This window comes from Netta rufina, assembly GCF_964035555.1.
Source record: "Netta rufina genome assembly, chromosome: 10".
Taxonomy (NCBI): domain Eukaryota; kingdom Metazoa; phylum Chordata; class Aves; order Anseriformes; family Anatidae; genus Netta; species Netta rufina.
In genome coordinates, this window is record NC_140133.1 from 19,452,539 (window position 1) to 19,469,799 (window position 17,261).

At 44.7% G+C, this 17,261-nt stretch overlaps 1 protein-coding gene across 2 annotated transcripts in view; it reads right to left on the reverse strand.

Moving 5' to 3' along the window:
• The window catches only part of PDZRN3 (PDZ domain containing ring finger 3), a 130,447-nt gene extending 115,125 nt beyond the window's left edge, over nt 1-15,322 (reverse strand). For both annotated transcript variants that reach the window (XM_084292975.1, XM_084292974.1), the window contains exons 1-3: nt 14,380-15,322; nt 8,850-8,936; nt 7,583-7,690 (exon numbers count right to left, since the gene is read on the reverse strand). In XM_084292975.1, coding sequence (XP_084149101.1) covers nt 7,583-7,690; nt 8,850-8,936; nt 14,380-15,096 — 912 coding nt within the window. In that variant the 5' untranslated portion in view covers nt 15,097-15,322. The remainder of the gene's footprint in view (nt 1-7,582; nt 7,691-8,849; nt 8,937-14,379) is intronic.
• Between the last annotated feature and the right edge of the window lie 1,939 nt (nt 15,323-17,261).

Below are 17,261 nucleotides of genomic sequence, written 5' to 3' on the forward strand. Positions count from 1 at the left end.
AAATTGAAGGGGAGCATGGGCCAGACTTGATCACCAGAGCTTTAATTTGCTGTCAGTGTTGCACATGTATCCAGAAGTTATTGGGATTTTGGCAGAAAAAAATACTAAAGACAAGTGCTTCCAGATAAAACTCATTACAATTAAAAGACCAGTCACGCCTCTTCATATGTCATCTAAACCCAGTTTAAACAGGATGAATTTAGTACTGCTAGTAAATGAATCATAAGTCAACTGTGGATAATATACTGGGGTTCTGGATGCTAACTCTAAAAACCTTGCAAGTTCTGTAGTTGCACTTCGTAGTGGAATATAAAATAGTAAAATTACACTATTTTAAATATCAAAACATCATGTGAAAAGCAGTCAACAATGTTGGGATTAGTATCACAATGCTGGTAAGTTGTCATCTTTTAGTGCTTAAAGCACAAAAGCGCAGTTACTTGTGAACAGTTTTAAATTTTTCATGGTGTAAATGAGTAAGAGGGAACAAAACTAAAACCATACCTCATATTGGAAGATGTTTTGTTTAATATCAAGCAGTAATAGTCTTATTTAGACACTACAAATGCCATTGTTCAGAAGCAGCTTTGTGCTGTATTTGTTCCCAGAACTGATTCCAGGATTTTATTTCATTTTCCATAATGTATATGTGGGGGAAAAAGAGGAAATGTGGTACTGTGAAAAACAGACAAGTGAGGCTTGCAGGTGAGACAGGCAGGTTTGCATGAAGCAATCTTCTGAAGAAAAATCCCACAACCAGTACAAACTGGGCTAGAGCTGCAGGATTGGCAGCTCTCGATTCAGGGTTCTTGGGAGGATCTGGTCAAATCTGGTCACCCTCACACATCCTGCTTTATTCATTTTTGCTGGACAAATTCCATTTTTCTTTTAATTCCAAATGAATAGTTATACAAATTTTACTTAAGTGCATTTTGAATGGCAATGGTCTGAGCTGGCTTTTTTTCTAGTTCATTTGCTCTCACTTTGTGCCTATCTTTTAGTACAATTGACATGGTAATGTACTACATGTGTCCTAAATTAGGGATGATTGCATCTGATTGCTCTATTATTGCGATATGAACAAAATGTGTGAAAATAGTTGATAGGACATTCTGTGTGTTTTCTCTAAAAAGACTCAGCGCATTCAGAAATCTAAAAATAAAATTTAACAGTTAATCATAATGGTTTGGCTTCAAATGTGGAAAACCGAGCAGGAGATGATTTGAAATGCAAAAAATTGTACCGCATGCGAAAAGATTAAATTGTCTCATTGTTATATGCTCTATGTGCATGCTTTTAAAAGAGTAGTTGTTGGAGTTTGACATGTTGCTGCGTGCTTAGCTGAAGAGAATACGAAATGGCTATATTTCACTTCAAAAGGGTGATTGCTTATAAAACCAAAATCTGGATCTCTCAAGCTGTATTTTCTCCTTGGTGCACATGTCCTGGCCCAACACGGGTGTGCAGCATCACCGTGGCTCCTGCAGCCCACGAGGTGACACTCCAGGCTTGTCTCCAGTGAGATGTTACTGGGGTGAAACCACCCCAAGCATGGATTGGTTTACTGGGAAATGGGAAATACGACTTGGGGAGAATGGAGGAGCTGCTTGGCAAGTCTTGTGATCCACAATATTTGAGTTACTCGTGTGAGTCCAGAGGTGTGAAAGGCCTGAGAGCTATCAGAGCTCTTTGCATTTCCTTTCTGAGTCCTGATCCTTGCAATACTGAGCAAGTTAATAACCAGAGCAAAAAAAAAAAAAAAAGTAGGGCATGGGGCAGGTGTTGTACAATCTGGGCCTTACGCTGTTTGGTTTTTAAAGTGTTATGAAAAGGTACCATAGTGCTTTTGTTTTTATTGAAGGTGGAAAGGGGCACAGATGCTGTAATCCTGTTAAAGTGTGACACAGAGGGGGTCTATTCCTGAGTTTAGGGAGCTTTTTTTTTTTTTTTTTTTTTTTTTTGATAATTTAAGCTTAGGGTCAGCATGCTGTGGGTTTCTAGTGACAGGAAGGCAATAAAATGGTGGGGATACCTGAGGGGAACATGAAGGACTTTTTCAGAGGTTACAACGTGAAATGTGCTTAGAACTATAGCTCTGCTTCAGTGAAGAGACAGGGCCCAGAGGTCCCTAAGACTAGGAACAGTTGCTAATTTCTTTGCAGCACTTCAGATTTTCATCCCCTCAGATGGATTTATCTTTTTTTGTTGCCTGGGGGAAGGACAGCGGTGCAGTATTTAGCATAAATGTCTGTTACACCTCTTCAGTTCACTGTTTGCTGTCTGGTCATCCCCCTGCTTCCCCACCTCCCTGCCACAGCTCAGGCTGGAGCGCTGGTGTGGAATCAAGCAAAAGCATTCGAGATGAAAAAACGCAGTGATAACCAAGATCTTCTGTTTTCATTTACATTTTCCTCTTAAGCTTATTATTACTCTGTTTTAGCAGTGACCAAGCTGCAAGACCTATGTTTTAGCACAGACGTAACGCTGCTTCGTGATACCATTAACAGATAAGGACAAAGGACTTGGAAAATCTTCCATAAGTACGATCTCCAAAAAAAGCTGGCTTTGCTACAGCTGTACTCACTGCCCCGTTGTGTTCCCTCTCCACAAATTCTCCACTGTTCTTGCATGTCCTGGCAGGAACACGAACATTCAATTTTAAGTTGCTGTCTGAAAACGTTTTCTTCCAGAAAATTAATTACCAAGTAAGTGTATGTATCTGTATAGTAAATCTTGTTTGCAGAGCTGAACTCTGCCGTTCACAACAATGAAAAAAACTCTGTTTAACCTCTGTCTATGACAGTTCAGTATGATTTTTGTAAGTAGCTATAGGCATAGATTTATCATATTAAAGCTGGTGTGATTTTTAAAAATCGCTCACCAGCAGATGAAAAATTGTTTGGTTAATAATTTTATTTACTAATTATTTGTGGAAGCCTTCTGTGAGCAGTGATAAGTTGAGCTGGGTGTACTGCTTAGGGATAACTGCAGGCTAGCAAGAAAGCTGGGCAGGCAACACAGACTCAGTCCAGAGACTCAACCACGTTGAAAAACTAGACCCCATCCCATACCAGCAGACCACATGAAATGTTTCTCCATTTACTCCATTTCAAAGCAGCAGATCTTCCTTAGCATCTATATTTCACTGACATGGAAACATACGCCACACTCCTGTGAGTGCTCCTCTCCTTGCCCTTCCTGCCTGGCCGATGTGCTTTCTCTGTGCAGACTTGGCTTTTTGGAGGCTGTGCTGTTAACTCAGAAACCACGCATGGGTTGCCAAAAAATCACCTCACGTGAGCAGAAAGTGGCTCTGCTAAAGCAGCCTCTATGCTACAGGGCAAACAGAATCCAGAGCAAATTGTAAACTTTAATTGCAAGTATATAGGAGAACATTTGCTAAAAAGTTTCATTGTTCCTATGTGTAACCTGTGAAGAAATCCGTGTAATAGAAAAGCAGCCTATAATTTGTAGCAAATGAGCGTGCTTTGGGGAAAATCAATCAAATGCACTAAGACATGTTCTCAACTCCTAAACTAATGATCCTTCCTGTGAGCAGCATGAAACACTGGGCAAGTCCCAGGTGGCATAAATCCTGGAGGTTTCAGTGCAGCTATGACAGTTTATACTACCTCAACAGTACCCTAATTGTACTTAAAATGTTTTAAGGTGGCAAGCAGTCAGCATTTCAAAAGTCTCCTTCTTTCTAAACAGTCCCGAAGCTAAACAAACAAGTTTACTAGTTAGTGAGAAAAGAATGCCATATTTAATTTATAACCTTTCAGAGCTGATGTGCTTAAAAATAAAAACTCTGGAAATCTAATTTTGTCTTAAGAAATGCCAGGCAGCTGCGTAGAGGAGTCATTCATGTCTGGGACTTGAACCAACTTCTGTTATAAGGGGAAATTAGGACCATTTTGTTACCCTGACAAAAATGTAATCTGTGAGAACAGTAATTCCTCTGCATTAAAATCAATAGTTTCAGCATGTTTCTAATACAGTGATTTGTTATGGAGCATCTTAACAATAATTCAGTGAATTACTAGTAATGGATTAAATCAGCTGTTTGCTTTGAAGTCAGAGCAGTGCATGAAAAACCTGCAGTCGAATCAGAGAAAATCTCATAATATCATTACTTTGCTTCTACAGTAATTGTGAAAGACCTGGAAACAGACATAGGTATGAAGCATTGGTTTACATAAAGCAATAATGAATAGACTGAGATCTGAGTCTTTAACCCTGACCTGACAAGAACTTCTCAAGATATTTTCCTGTATACCTCAGACTACCCATTTGCAAAATATGGATAATATTAAAAAACAGCGAAGGGAAATAATTAATGGTTAACAGCCATAATGCATTCTTCATAGTCCTACATAAACACTAAATATATTTATTATTTAACAGATTTAGTAAAATGATGTACAAGGGAAAAAGATTTTATTTCTGTTGCGTGCTTTGCAGGCTGAGTAGCACGAACCACACATCATTCATCTTGATGATGTATGTCATTTCACAGTAGGAACACACCTCACAGTGGCACTGCTTATGTTAGTGATATACAAAGGGCCAAAAAAAAAATGCTTTCACTGAAAATTCAAGACAATTCTTAAACTTGATTTACTTTTTTTGCATTTAACCTTTTAAAAGGTATAAAGCAGAAAATCCAAACCCACACTAGAGTGGGAAAATATGTTTAAAAACTGTCTCAGACATAATTCAAAGTTTATCTCAGTATCAATTTGTCAGGGGGATTGAATTTGCAAGCAGCATTTGTTATCAGCTATAAACAGCACTATGTGTCTAAATTTTACACTGCCTAATCCTGCTAAGTAATAAGAAATGTTTTGACAGTTTTGAAAATGAAAAACAATGCTTTTATTTTATACATGCTCCAAAATGCATCTACTGTAAGATCTGAGCGAAATGTTTTCAAAAGGAAATCAAATAATTTACATTTCACTGCATTTTAAGTTCACTGTCATGGATTCTGGAATGCTCGATGTTATGTTCAGCAACTTATACTGGAATAAGAGTTCTTTGTGAAAGGGTCTATTTAAAATCACACTGGTGATACTTACAACTGTAATACTACATGAGCAAGTCGCGCATGTCCCTGATAGCCAAACTCTGTTCTAGATAGTTATCTTTCTTTACCATCTTTCACGCTTCTCAAAGCAAATATGACCACTAGTATGCTCTAATCTCTATGTTGAATACCATCTGAGTCCACAGTTAAACCTGTATCCGTAAATGGGTCTGGCAATTCAACTGAAAAATCAAATATGGGTTGAAGTTTCCTTTTGGAAAGGCAATAAAAACATCTGCCTCTAGAAGGACGTTATGATTGAACATCACCTAATTTTCATCTAGAAAACTTAAAGGATATTTCAATTAACTAATATAATAGTATGATAAAGCTGATTTAAATGCCATGGTGCAGGAGGTATCCTCTTTCTTTCCTTACCTGGACTAGAGTTAAAATACAGTGCAATAAATACAAATTGCACAGAGTACAGAATAAAGCAGTTCTTTTCAGGTCCTGATGTCCCCAGTGCACGTATTTTTAGGGCTTTGTAAGATCCTGGTTAGAACACACAGAGTACTCCACAGGGGGAACCAGAACACATCAGCTGGGCACCATGCAGAGATTTGCTTCAAGATGACATTTCTAATCCAAACTCATGCTCCCAAGGTCAACAATTCAGTAATTTTGCTAATTTTTCATCAGCATTTAGCAGATATTTAAATGTGAGAAGAGTGCATATGAAAATTAATTTGTGTCAGCATAACGAGAGTTGTCAACACAGGTTCCTGCACAAGGCTTCTTGCTACCTTTGGTGTGCTATAAACAGGATACATTCCCCTTGTGTCTCTACTCTGGACTTTTCTGCTATATTAAAATGTAAATGAGGGAAAAAGCCTGCACAAATGCTACTCATAAAGGCACCACAGCACTCAAGAAGAGACACAGAAGCACAGCATGAAATCCCACCCTGTCTGCTTTCTTCTGTGTTCTTCTTGGGTTCCTACTGGCCAATACAGCACAGCAGTATTTAGCTGCTTAGCCTGCCCTGTGCTACCACTGCCAAATGCTGAACTTGTGGAAAAATGGAGCAAAGAAAAGCAGTAAGGAGGGAGGTCCCTCGCAAGAGAGCAGATGCTGTAGAGCTCGTGGAGGTCAGCCGTCCCTGTTCTCCCCCGCCAAATCCTACTGACAAAATGCTGCACGCCTGCAGTTCCAGCCTGAGTTACAGCGCTCGTTCTCAAGCAGACTGAGCTGAGCTTACATAATGAGACCAAGCCATCTCCTAACTTTGGGCTATTTGATTTTTCCAAAGTTTTGTTTTTCATGGCTGTTTCAATTGTGTGACCAAACACTGCTTCAAAAACAGATGTCAGCTTCTCAAATATGCTTTAGGGAAATGTATGCCTATGGGAAAATTTTTCAGTTCAAACAAAATTGCATAGTTCTCACAAAATTGTCCAGACCTCTTCAGAATTATGTTATATCATATATATATAGTCTAAGCAACTCTGGATCACTTCAGCTCAGCTTCTTATCTTTTTATAGTTGTGCTACTGTGGCTCCACTCTTTTCCTTATGAAGAAACTTAATTAATATTTTATATCCTTACTAAATTGTGAATACAATTTACCATAACAGTACAGAAAATAGCAAATACACATTGTCTCCTGCCAACAGAAAATCCTTAACAGCTGTTTATTGCTCATTTGCAAAACATAAGAGCAATGGAATTCCATTACTTAGAGAAACTGGCTGTTCCATGATATCCTTGGCAACAAACACTGCACTTATCTTTTTGAACAATAGACTCTCAAAGCTTCCCCAGCCTACAAAAATAAGGCAGTGAAGAATACTTTTCCTAACTGTAAAATGCTAAACAATGGAAACTGACTCACAATCAGCTGCGTTTCATGAAAACTAACCTTTCCTTCTCTTTCAAAAAAAGAAATTTACTCACTGCAAATTACGACAAACATTTCAAGCAACCATCTCTTTCACAGAAAGGACTTTTTATTGAGGTCAAGACTGGCAAAATGAGAAGCAATTCAGGCTGCAATCTGAATAATAGAAGGACTTACAAACAACATTATGGGAGTTATTCGGACAGGTTTACAATAAACCCTATGGAAACTTCAGAGTAGATTTTTGTCTAACTGTTCAAAACATTTATTTTCCTTGGTCTTAGAAACCAAGATAAATAAAATCATGGTTTACGCTACAGCTATTTCACATATGGTTTTAACTAAATAACTTACAAGTTTCCAATAGCTTTAAAAAGAAATATCTATGGCATACCAGATAGATGCTAGCTCCTCAGAAAGTCAGGACATGCACATACCATCCATAATCTGGTTTCTATATTTAGGTAAGGACTATACCTAAAGCCATAAAGGTCAGCACTGAGTCAAGTCAAGCATATTTTAACAGGCATGTCTTCTAGACAGTGTTTACCACGGTGCATTTCTCCCAAACCCACACTAAAACATCATGCCATTTGAAGACCTGACACGGAACTCATACTATTAAAAGAGACTGGACAGTGTATTCGCATACCTCAATAATCCTGTCGTGAATTTGCAGCCCTCCTTCCTTAGCAGCAGGCCCCGTGTCGACTATTTTCGATACAAAAATTCCTTCGCTGGATGAACCGTCTTGATTGTCCTTTAGGGAGGAAAAGAAAAATATAATATTGTACCTTGAACTAACTCTAATTTTCCCTCAGCTAAAACTTGTCTGTGTCATAACAGTGTATGCAATTTAGAAGAAATATTCGTAGGGATGTTTTAATATGGGGTTATTTGTGCTAATGAGAACACCTGATACTCCCATTCTGAAAAATTGTACAACCAGGAACGGACTTTCATTAGGTTCATTAGCTGCATGGTAATCATTTTCCTCTGACTTAGGCCAGCTCAGTAGTAACTGTCATTATAATTATTCTTAATGTAAAACCCAGTGAGACAGCAGCCTGCTTGCACATCAAACGTAAGGCAACAGTGCATTTTTATTTTTAGCTGCACAGCTCTTCCTCTGGGGGCTTACAAACAAAACTGTGGAAATCAAATTCTACCTAACAAGGGGTCTCCAGATTCTGTGTACTGCTAAATCAGCTTCTATCGGTGCAGAACCGTGTCTCAGAAAAGTAATTGAAAGACGTTAAGTATAAAGAATAACTTTCAAGTGAATTTACTAGGCATAAATCGTGATTAATGTCACATTTCCAAGAGGCCAAGAAGTACTTCTGAATACTTTCTAAATTACTAGGACAAGGTATAATCCACTCCTTCATCTAATTAAAGTCATATGCAGCAGCCCTGGCCAACAAGAATCAAGAAAAAATACATTAGTGAGTGTGTGGTGCAGGAAACATCTGCTGAAATCGTGGAATTCAAAAGTAGGTTGGTTAAGTTACATCCCTTCACCTGCACACAGGGCTGCCTAATCTTGGGTGGAGAGGAGAGTAATGTTTTCCTAATGAACTGTAAAGGGCTCAAAGCTCTGGGTCCTGATCTCGTTCGCTATCTTCAAAGCGGAATGGTCTGAGGAGGAGATACCAAAGGGTTCCCCGTTTGGGGAGTTACACTCCACCTACATCAGTGTTCCTAGAGGTGACCACATGTAAGATTAAATGTGTTGTGAGGGAAGAGACAGTACAGACGTAACAGCCATCGTACACATCCAATACAACTCTGACCATAAAATTTGCTCTGAAAGAATCCCAAGAGAACCAAATGCTTGTCAGCAGCATTTTTCCTCTAAGTGTTGACCTACGTGCTTTTCCCAACTGGAAAGGGCAAACATATTTTAACAATTAACATACCACGCATGGTCGGCCACCAATAATATTAAATCCAAGCGAGCCTGAGTCACGATGGAGGACAAGAGTCAGCGCTTTGGTTTCCTCGCCCTGCAAAGAACAGATAAACGTATTCAAAACATTTGTGCGCATCGGTGAGCAGGGCAGATAACACTTCCATGCGGGTCTGCTGGGTTGCTTTGTTGCTTTCTTTTCCCATGAAGTTTGGAGAAAAACCACATCTGCGGGAGCGCTCTGGCCTCCGCCGTGGTGTGCCTCTGCAAAAGCCGCCCTCTGAGATTTATGCGTATTTTTTATTGAGATCCACAGAGACACTTAACAGCAACAGAAGATATTTATATGCAATGCTGTTCCTGCAACTACTTGACCCAGTCATACGTGATGTGTTATGTAAAATACTCCATGTTTCCAGTAGTCGGATTCTTGACTTTTCCAGTGCTTGAGGGTGTCTGAAGGACTGCGTTTTTGTTGTTTCTCTCCAGTGCTAGCTGCAGTACATTGTTTGAGAAAGTATCAGATATGAACTGCTATACAACAGCAATTCTCTGGTGAGTTTTAGAAAACAGCTTTAAAGAAAACTGCTACAAATTCTGTAAAAGGCCTGTGATGCTAATGGCTATCCACAGTGCCTGCTGTGAAGAGATTCGTAATACATTTTTCTTTGGAAAAAAACGACCAGCAAATTTGAAACTAGCAAAACAGAAATCCTCCACGACTGAAAATCATTATGGTAATTCCCTAAAAGATGAAATTCCGCAGTGAAGAGTTGTCTGATTAGGCAAAAAATGCACCACAAAGACAGACAGGACAGATGGGTAATACTGGAGCAGCTGCGCTCTGTTATCCTGCCCTACCCAAGCTTGCTCCTAACTGCACATTTGCTCATGTAGACTACAACTTCTATAAAAACGTACACAAAATATCCTTTGTGACACTGTGATGCTACTCAAGGTCTGTAAGTTTCACAAAAGTTAACAAAGTTAACTAAGTAAATTAACAAAGTTTAGTGCATGCACTGTTCAATACAACTAAATCCTCACAATACGCTAATTTCAATCGCAATCAGGTGGCTGTCATTCATCACACTACACCACAAAACTATACAACAGTGCATGTGGTGCATCTACAGATCTCTATGAACAATGCTACCTCCAAATTTTTTTTTTCTTTTATGGAAAGGGTGAAAAAGTTATGAACACAAGAAAGTTTGAGGAAGTTATCTTACGAGTCTGGTTTTCATAACTGATTAATGACAAAAATTACAACAGTTACACTGTAATTTGGTGCAGATGTTTCTAGTTTGTGCATTTTTCTTCTAACGTATCAATTTGAAGTTGCCAGTCAAATACTAATGTCAATTAAACTCATCAAGAATATTGAAGTGATCCTGGATTACTGAATTACTCTTAGATTTGGGGGTGATAACAAAGAACAGTTCCCTCCCAGCGTAAACCAGCAGAGCCCCACTGACCGCATGCCCAAGGCTCCACCACAGGGCTGCTGCCCCAGTGGCCTGAAATTTTGGGTTGCAATTTTCTTGTCAGTTTGTGATCTTATCTTTCCTGTAGGTCCCATAAGCAGACTTGGACCTGTTACAGAGAAATAGGAATGTGTTCCAGCCAATTTTATTTGACTTTGCCTACACTCTGCACTAGTAAGGATCAGGTACCCAGAGGAGGCCTGGAAAATGAAGTAAAGGCTATTGCCCTGCAAGTCGTCAAACCCAGACGTCAGGCAGGATTTCAAGGAGCAGATTTCCAGTCCTGGGAGGCCACTTTCAGGGCCTGGTAATTCAGCATTTAAAGGACAAGGACATGCTGCTGTCACTGTTGGCTTCCTCTGTTAGGCCTTTTTAAGAAGACAAATCAATTAGAACAATCAAGAAACAATTTCAATGTTGCTCTCAAGACACCTTCCGTAATTAAAGCTGAATGCTTTCATTAAAGCTTCCTTACATGGCTCTGATTTGATGGCGTACGCCTAGCAGAACCAGTATTAAAGCAGGTAAGCTTGAACCAGTCAAAGGTTGTGGGAAAAACCCACCCTAACGCAGTGCCTTTCTGAAGTACTCCTGAAAAATGACCACAGGGGTTTTAAGAAACTTTCCAGTCCGTCCTGACAGGTCTGTGTGCTGTCTCCATCCTCTCTGGGGCTGCAGAGTGGCGTTGCAGAGCACAGCCCCACGTCACTGCCCAGCGATAACTCCGCCATCTGGGCTACCTCACCCAGGCACAGGGCAGGCAGCGGTGCTCCAATGTTTGGGAACTTTTGTAGATTCATGCCTTGGGCTCTGCCTTTCTTTTCTCCTCTGCTGTATCTAGTGCCTCAGAGCAGCAACCATCAAGCAGTGAGGAACTGGAGACGCCGCGGCCTGCACCTAGCCCTGCCCCACACCTGGCTCTGCAGCAAACCCGGGGGTTACCGGCATGGTGTGTTCCCGCAGCCGAGTAGCACTCTTACAGGTAATTCTTGAGATGAGTGTGCTTGCCAGCTGGGTAAATCTGCCTTTTGCTTCCTCGATTGGAAGGCTGATCTGTTTGGTAATCGCGTGGCGAAGCCGCGCTGCCTGTTCCAGGAAGCACTTCAGCTCCTTGTTTATTGACCGAAGCCCAGCTGAGCCTGGTTGGGGACAGCCTGAGAAAAAATGCAATCTTGTTTTAAAGGGCTTCGTTTGGCTTTTATGCAATCAGAACTTGTGTTGCCACCTCCATGGAGGCATTAAACCTCGGGTCCTAAACACCAGATCATGAACTGGCTCCCGTATCTGTCTGATGTATTTACTGGAAGTCTGTCCCTGCCTTTGGTCATCAGGAAAGCAGAAGGGCCTAAGACCAGACTTCCAAAGATCTTGCTTTGGCAGGCCTTAAAGCCTTTACTCGCCCTTTGTAGACTGACATCTGTACAGTTTAAAATGCCATCCTGAGAGCAGACATTGCCATGCACAGCCTTTACATCACCCTGTGCCGTCTGCTCCCCCTGGGCTGGAACCAGCTCCATAAATTGGTTTTGATTCCCCCCTACTCACTTCTTCCCGAAGGACTTTGATGGCTGTGTACATAAAGGACCGACTAGATCGGCTTATCAATAGGTGTGAACAGTGGTATGTTTCAGCAAGGATTAAGCATTGTTTGAATAGCATGAGGTTTTTCTTGCTTATTTAGACTTTGATGTTTCAGGATTGACAGGGCTGATCAAAGGCAATACTAATTTTGAGAAAGACACACTGCCTTCCCTACCACTCCCTCCTCAAGCTTGCCCACAATAAGCCTCACCTCTCAACCAAGGAGTAAAGTTACCCTCTAAATAAACCTTCAGATTCGTCTTTTGGAACTAGCATGGATCAGACATCCAGTAAATACACTGTAAAATTAAAGCATTCCCTCAGTGGCTAAGAAGATGGGGAAGAGTACACATGGAAAACGCAACTGGAATCACTTAATGCAAATCTAGCTATTTAATGGACTTACAAAATTGTGAGGTATTTTCAGATAACTCTCTCTGTGTGTATAAAATATATATTTTATGTGTGTCTTTATATAGTTGTGGCAGTGTTATAAACTCACTTCAGAAATGGGAGATGGAAGCACAGAAAAGCGAAGTGATTCATCTGGTACCACAAAGGGAGTCTATGCTAAAACAAATCCAGACCTGGCTTTCCAAAATTGCTCAAAAACAGTTGCCCCAGCCAAAAGACCACAAGTTTGGGTCCTTCGTGATGGAAATGGCCTGACATCCATCACTATCATGTTTCCCCTGTACCTAAGCATTTAAACAGAACTGTAAGTGGGCACTTTGTCTGTTTTGACTAGGGTATACGCCCTCTGATTTATTCTAGACTGGCTCTACGTCTGCAGCAACAAGCAACCACCCATCAGGTAAGTGAGAAGATCCTTTTTCTTTGCCTACCGAGAAGCCAGAACATCCTATGGTGAGTTCTGGAATCATCACATGTAGCCAGAAAACTCAGTTCATTAGTGCCAGGTCTGTGTTTTAACAGGGAACAATTACAGTTTTTAACAGAACCTACGAAGTATGAATATCTATGACGGTAAAATAACGATAGCAATGGCGCTGCACGCTTTGAATAAGCAATCACTTCTGAAATTGAAATCTGTTATTCTGTATTACCATATGTGTAATCCCGGCATTGAGAGACCTAATCCTTAGGCAAGCACATAACGCCCCGCTGAGTGTTTATAATCCGCATCCTGCACCGCACAGCCTGTGCGAGCGCCTCTGAGAAAATAACCCCTGAGTAAAAACTTGGAAGCCAGCCACATCCCCAAATTGGTAAAGCATCCCCTGCGCTAGGTGATTACCAAGGGTCTTTTAAAAAAACTCTCTGCTGCACAAAGATGCAAGTTTCCTGATTGTAGTTCTCTGGGAGCTGGGCAGACTAAAGCTGTTGGTGTTGGAAAGCTGCCCGAAATGCTGTGAAAGACATGTAATTGATTGACCGCTAGACCACAAGGCTGTGGTGACATGACACCTTCCAGCTTTCTTCAGATCAGGCACTGCCTCAGAAAGCTGCATAACAGCCTTTTGTAACGCGGCTGGAAACCAGCGCAGGCGTCTTGGGCAGCTGTGTCCATAAATTTGATAAAAAGTAGGGCTGGAAATTATCTTCCCTGCATGCTTGCTACATTTTGTAGCAGTGCCTTTCGTGCTAAAGCGTGCTCAGCTGCTATTACGAAGCCAAATAATGCAAACCAACCCCAGCCACCAACAGAGGTGTGCTGTTGGCATCAGGTCAGAGGTGAGGAGGGGGAGATGCAGGGGGCGATTCCGTCACACCCAGCATTGAAGTCAGAGCAGTATTGTCAGTATTGGGATACTTTCTGCTTGGAGCTAGCAGAACACGGTGAGTTGTGTGGCCCTGTGTTTCTTTAAGGGAAAAATAAGAGAGAAAACTTAAGTTTTGTTTCCTTTACATAGCTTTTGGAGCCCCAGCCTTTCTCGAGGTGTGCCTATAGATGTCTGACAGTCTCAGGCCCTCTAATGCTGCTGGGTCTGTGCTGGCACAGTCCAGGTCATGGGGAGGACTCCAAATGTCTTCATTTAAGAGAGAATTGGCTTCCAGCACTGCCCTTGCTGGGGAGCCTCATCCCAGTCAGAACTCGGTGCCACGGCAGCTCTGCCTTTTGGTTCTGGCCACTTTATAAACACTTTATTTCAGACTGCCTGAAATCAAGGCAGTTTTTCTCCTCCTGAACCACGTAAAGAACCCAGTGCGGGTCTGGAAAAAACGCCAAGCATGAGACGGGTGCCTCGCACCACGACGTGGCTGCTCCGGAGCCTGAAATGGCTGGCGGGGGGCATGGGGGACCCCACAGGGGTGGTTTGGGGGACGTGGAGGCACAGCCTCACCCGACGGGACCCCGGGGAGCCCCCTCCAGCCCCTCGGGGCCCCCTGAGGGAGCGCGCGGCCCCTCGGGGAGCCTCCGCACCTCGCCCCTCGGTATCGCGACAGGGCGGGCGGGCTCCCCGACATCACCCCCCTCACCCCCCCTCCTCCGGCTCGTCCCCCCCTTACCTTGCCGGGCGAAGCGGCGCGGGCGCGGGCCAGGGCGTCGAGGCGGGCGCTGTACTGCGTGAAGCGCTTCTGGTAGCGCAGCGCCGTCACCTGCAGCTCCAGCTGCGCCGCCGCCAGTCGCGACAGCAGCGACTGCTCCCGCTTGCCGGCTCGCAGCGCCTCCTTCTTCAGCGCCTTCTCCAGCGCCGCCGCCCGCGCCTGCAGCGCGGCGCCGTGGGCTCGCAGGGCCCGCAGGCAGCCGTGGCCGCCGGCCCGGCGCTCGCCGTGGGTGAGCACCAAGCCGCAGCCCTGCTCGCACAGCCCGGCCGGCCTGGCCTCGCAGCGCTCCCGCATGTGCTGCTCCACGTCGCGCAGGTTGAGCACCTGGCGGCAGCCGCGGTTGCGGCACTTGGCCGGCGAGAAGTCGCACGTCTCGGCGTGCTCGCCCAGCTGCTGCAGCGGCACCACCGCCTCGCAGCCCCGCGCGTGGTTGTCGCACTTGATGTCCAGCTTGAGGATGAGGCTCTTGAGGGGCAGGACGTGGTTGAGCTCCTTGGTGGAGATGCGCTGGCAGTTGACGGGGCAGCTGCCCTGCTGCACCACCCAGGGCAGCACGCAGCCGGCGCAGAACACATGGCCGCAGGGGGTGGTCAGCGGGTCCTCCAGCACCTTGTTGCACAGGTTGCACTTGAAGTCGGGGTCCACGTCCCCGCTGAAGCGATCCAGCTCGAACCCCATCCTCCTTCCGCTCCGCCGGGAAGCGAGCGGAGAGATGCACGGGCGTGAGCCCGCCCGAAGCGGCACGGGGACGGCACGGGGCGAAGCGCAGAACCCGCGGCAGCCCCGGCACAAAGCTCAAGCCCCGGCACAGCCCCGGCACAGCGCCCTGCCCACAGCCCCGCTGCCCCCGCCGCTCCCGGGCAGCGCCCGGCCCGGCCCCGCCGCTGCCGCCGCCGCCGCGCTCCCGGGCGCCGCCTGCGCAAAGCCCCGCCCCGCCCCGCAAAGCCCCGCCCCCTCTAGGCCACACCCACCGGAGCCCCGCCCCCTCGAGGCCCCTCCCCACCGGGCCCCTCCCACCTCCGCGCCCCCCCCCCCCCCCCCTTCCTGTAGCGGATCACCTCACGACTTGGCTGTGCACAGCTTTAAGGGGTTTTTGCCCGTTTTTAAAAGAATTATGGCAGAATTGGGGATTAAAGTTGTTGGTTAGCTGCATCTGGACACCACACGCAGCCCCTGGCCGTGGCGCCGACACTCGCTCTCGCTGTGGGACTTGCTGGTTATGGGGCCACGTTGTTGGGTACGAGCGGTGCCCGGGTGTCCTCCGTGTGCTCCCCAAGCCTTGGGGACAAAACATCAGTGTTTGTGCCACTCACCGTGCCACAGCGCCACATCCTGCACCCCTCACCTGGCCGCACGCCTCCCTCCTGGGCACCCACGCTCTGGTGGCCATAGCCAGGGCGCCCGTTCCTCTCTGTGGTCCTACATGAGGCAGAGCATATGAGAGCACTCTCTGTGGACACCTCGTCTGAAATAAAGCCCCAGGCCACACGGGCTGAGGGTGCACGGAGAGATCTGAGTGCTGCCACCCATCAAGCCTCTGTCTGTGGCTTGTGTGACGGGGCAATCAGTCAGTGCAGCGGGGAGATACCTGCTCTGGGTTGGAGCCCCTTGTGACCACCGTCACACCACCCCTGTTACATTAGCATATAAAGCGCCTCTGGTGCTCAGGACCATGCTGGAGTACATAGCAATGATAATACGGTGCTGTCTTCAACGATAGCTGACGCAGGTGAGGCTTAGTGATTCAGATCTGTTGGTACAGGATCCCTGAGGCCATTCCTGTTGGAGCCAGAGGCAGGGCTTCCACCGATTTCAGTGAGTGACACCAGTACCGGTGTCCTCACGCTATTCGGAGCCCTACAAATATTTGGATGGAAAATACAGGCGAGACCTCTCATAACGTTTTCATTTGAAGTCATGGCTAGGCAGCTGCTGCGCTGAGTCCTGTGACAGGCTTTAATGGGATGTTTATGGAGGAATTGATTATTTACAAATGAAACGTGATGGAAGCCTTTGAAGGCCTCTGCAGTGCAGTTGGGCAGGGGTTGGGAACACTGACAGGGAACCGAAGTTCCCCTCTCCCTGCTGCCACTATCCATGGGAGGAGGCACAAATGGAGCTTTCCCTGCTGGAGGCACATTGCAGTTCCCCCTTGGAAAAAAGAAATTTTAAGAAGCAGTGTCTCCGCAGGAGCCTTTAATGTTATTTTCAAAGGCTGAGGTTTGAAACTGAAAGGCACTTTGGTTTCCAGGGTATTGCCAACGGGGCTGAAATTACATTGCCACAGCCAAGGAAGGTCAATCGTGTTTAGTCAGCTCTCCTGTCACCAGGGCTCTGCCTCTTAACTTTGCTGGCCTGTCATAGGCAGGGTAAGGGCACGTCATTTTTGTACTTTGCTATATAGCATGGACACAGTGACAACTCTGGAAGGTCTGCAAAACTCCTTTTTTTTATTTTTTTAGCAGGTTTCATTCAGTCTGCATTTTTTCTGCTGCTATGTTTTTTTACATCAGTTTACCTTTAAAAAAGTAGAAACCAAATAAACCCACCTCAATCCTTTCTTTTTACTGCTGGTGGAAATATAAGCTTGCATTAATAGAAGAGTTGGTGAGAGAGGACCAAACGAGATGTCAGTCTTACAATGGTAGAGCACAGTCAGCATCACCCACTGTATAGATGCTGTGTAGTGATAATGACTGAGATGACACTCTCATAAAGTATTTGGCAAGAGGGTAGACTCTGCCTTGGCAGTTGAGCTAGGATTTCACGGTACAAGCTGAAGGTTGATGGAACAATAGAGCGGATGCTTAGAAGGTAATCATAGACCAGCAACAGATCACGCT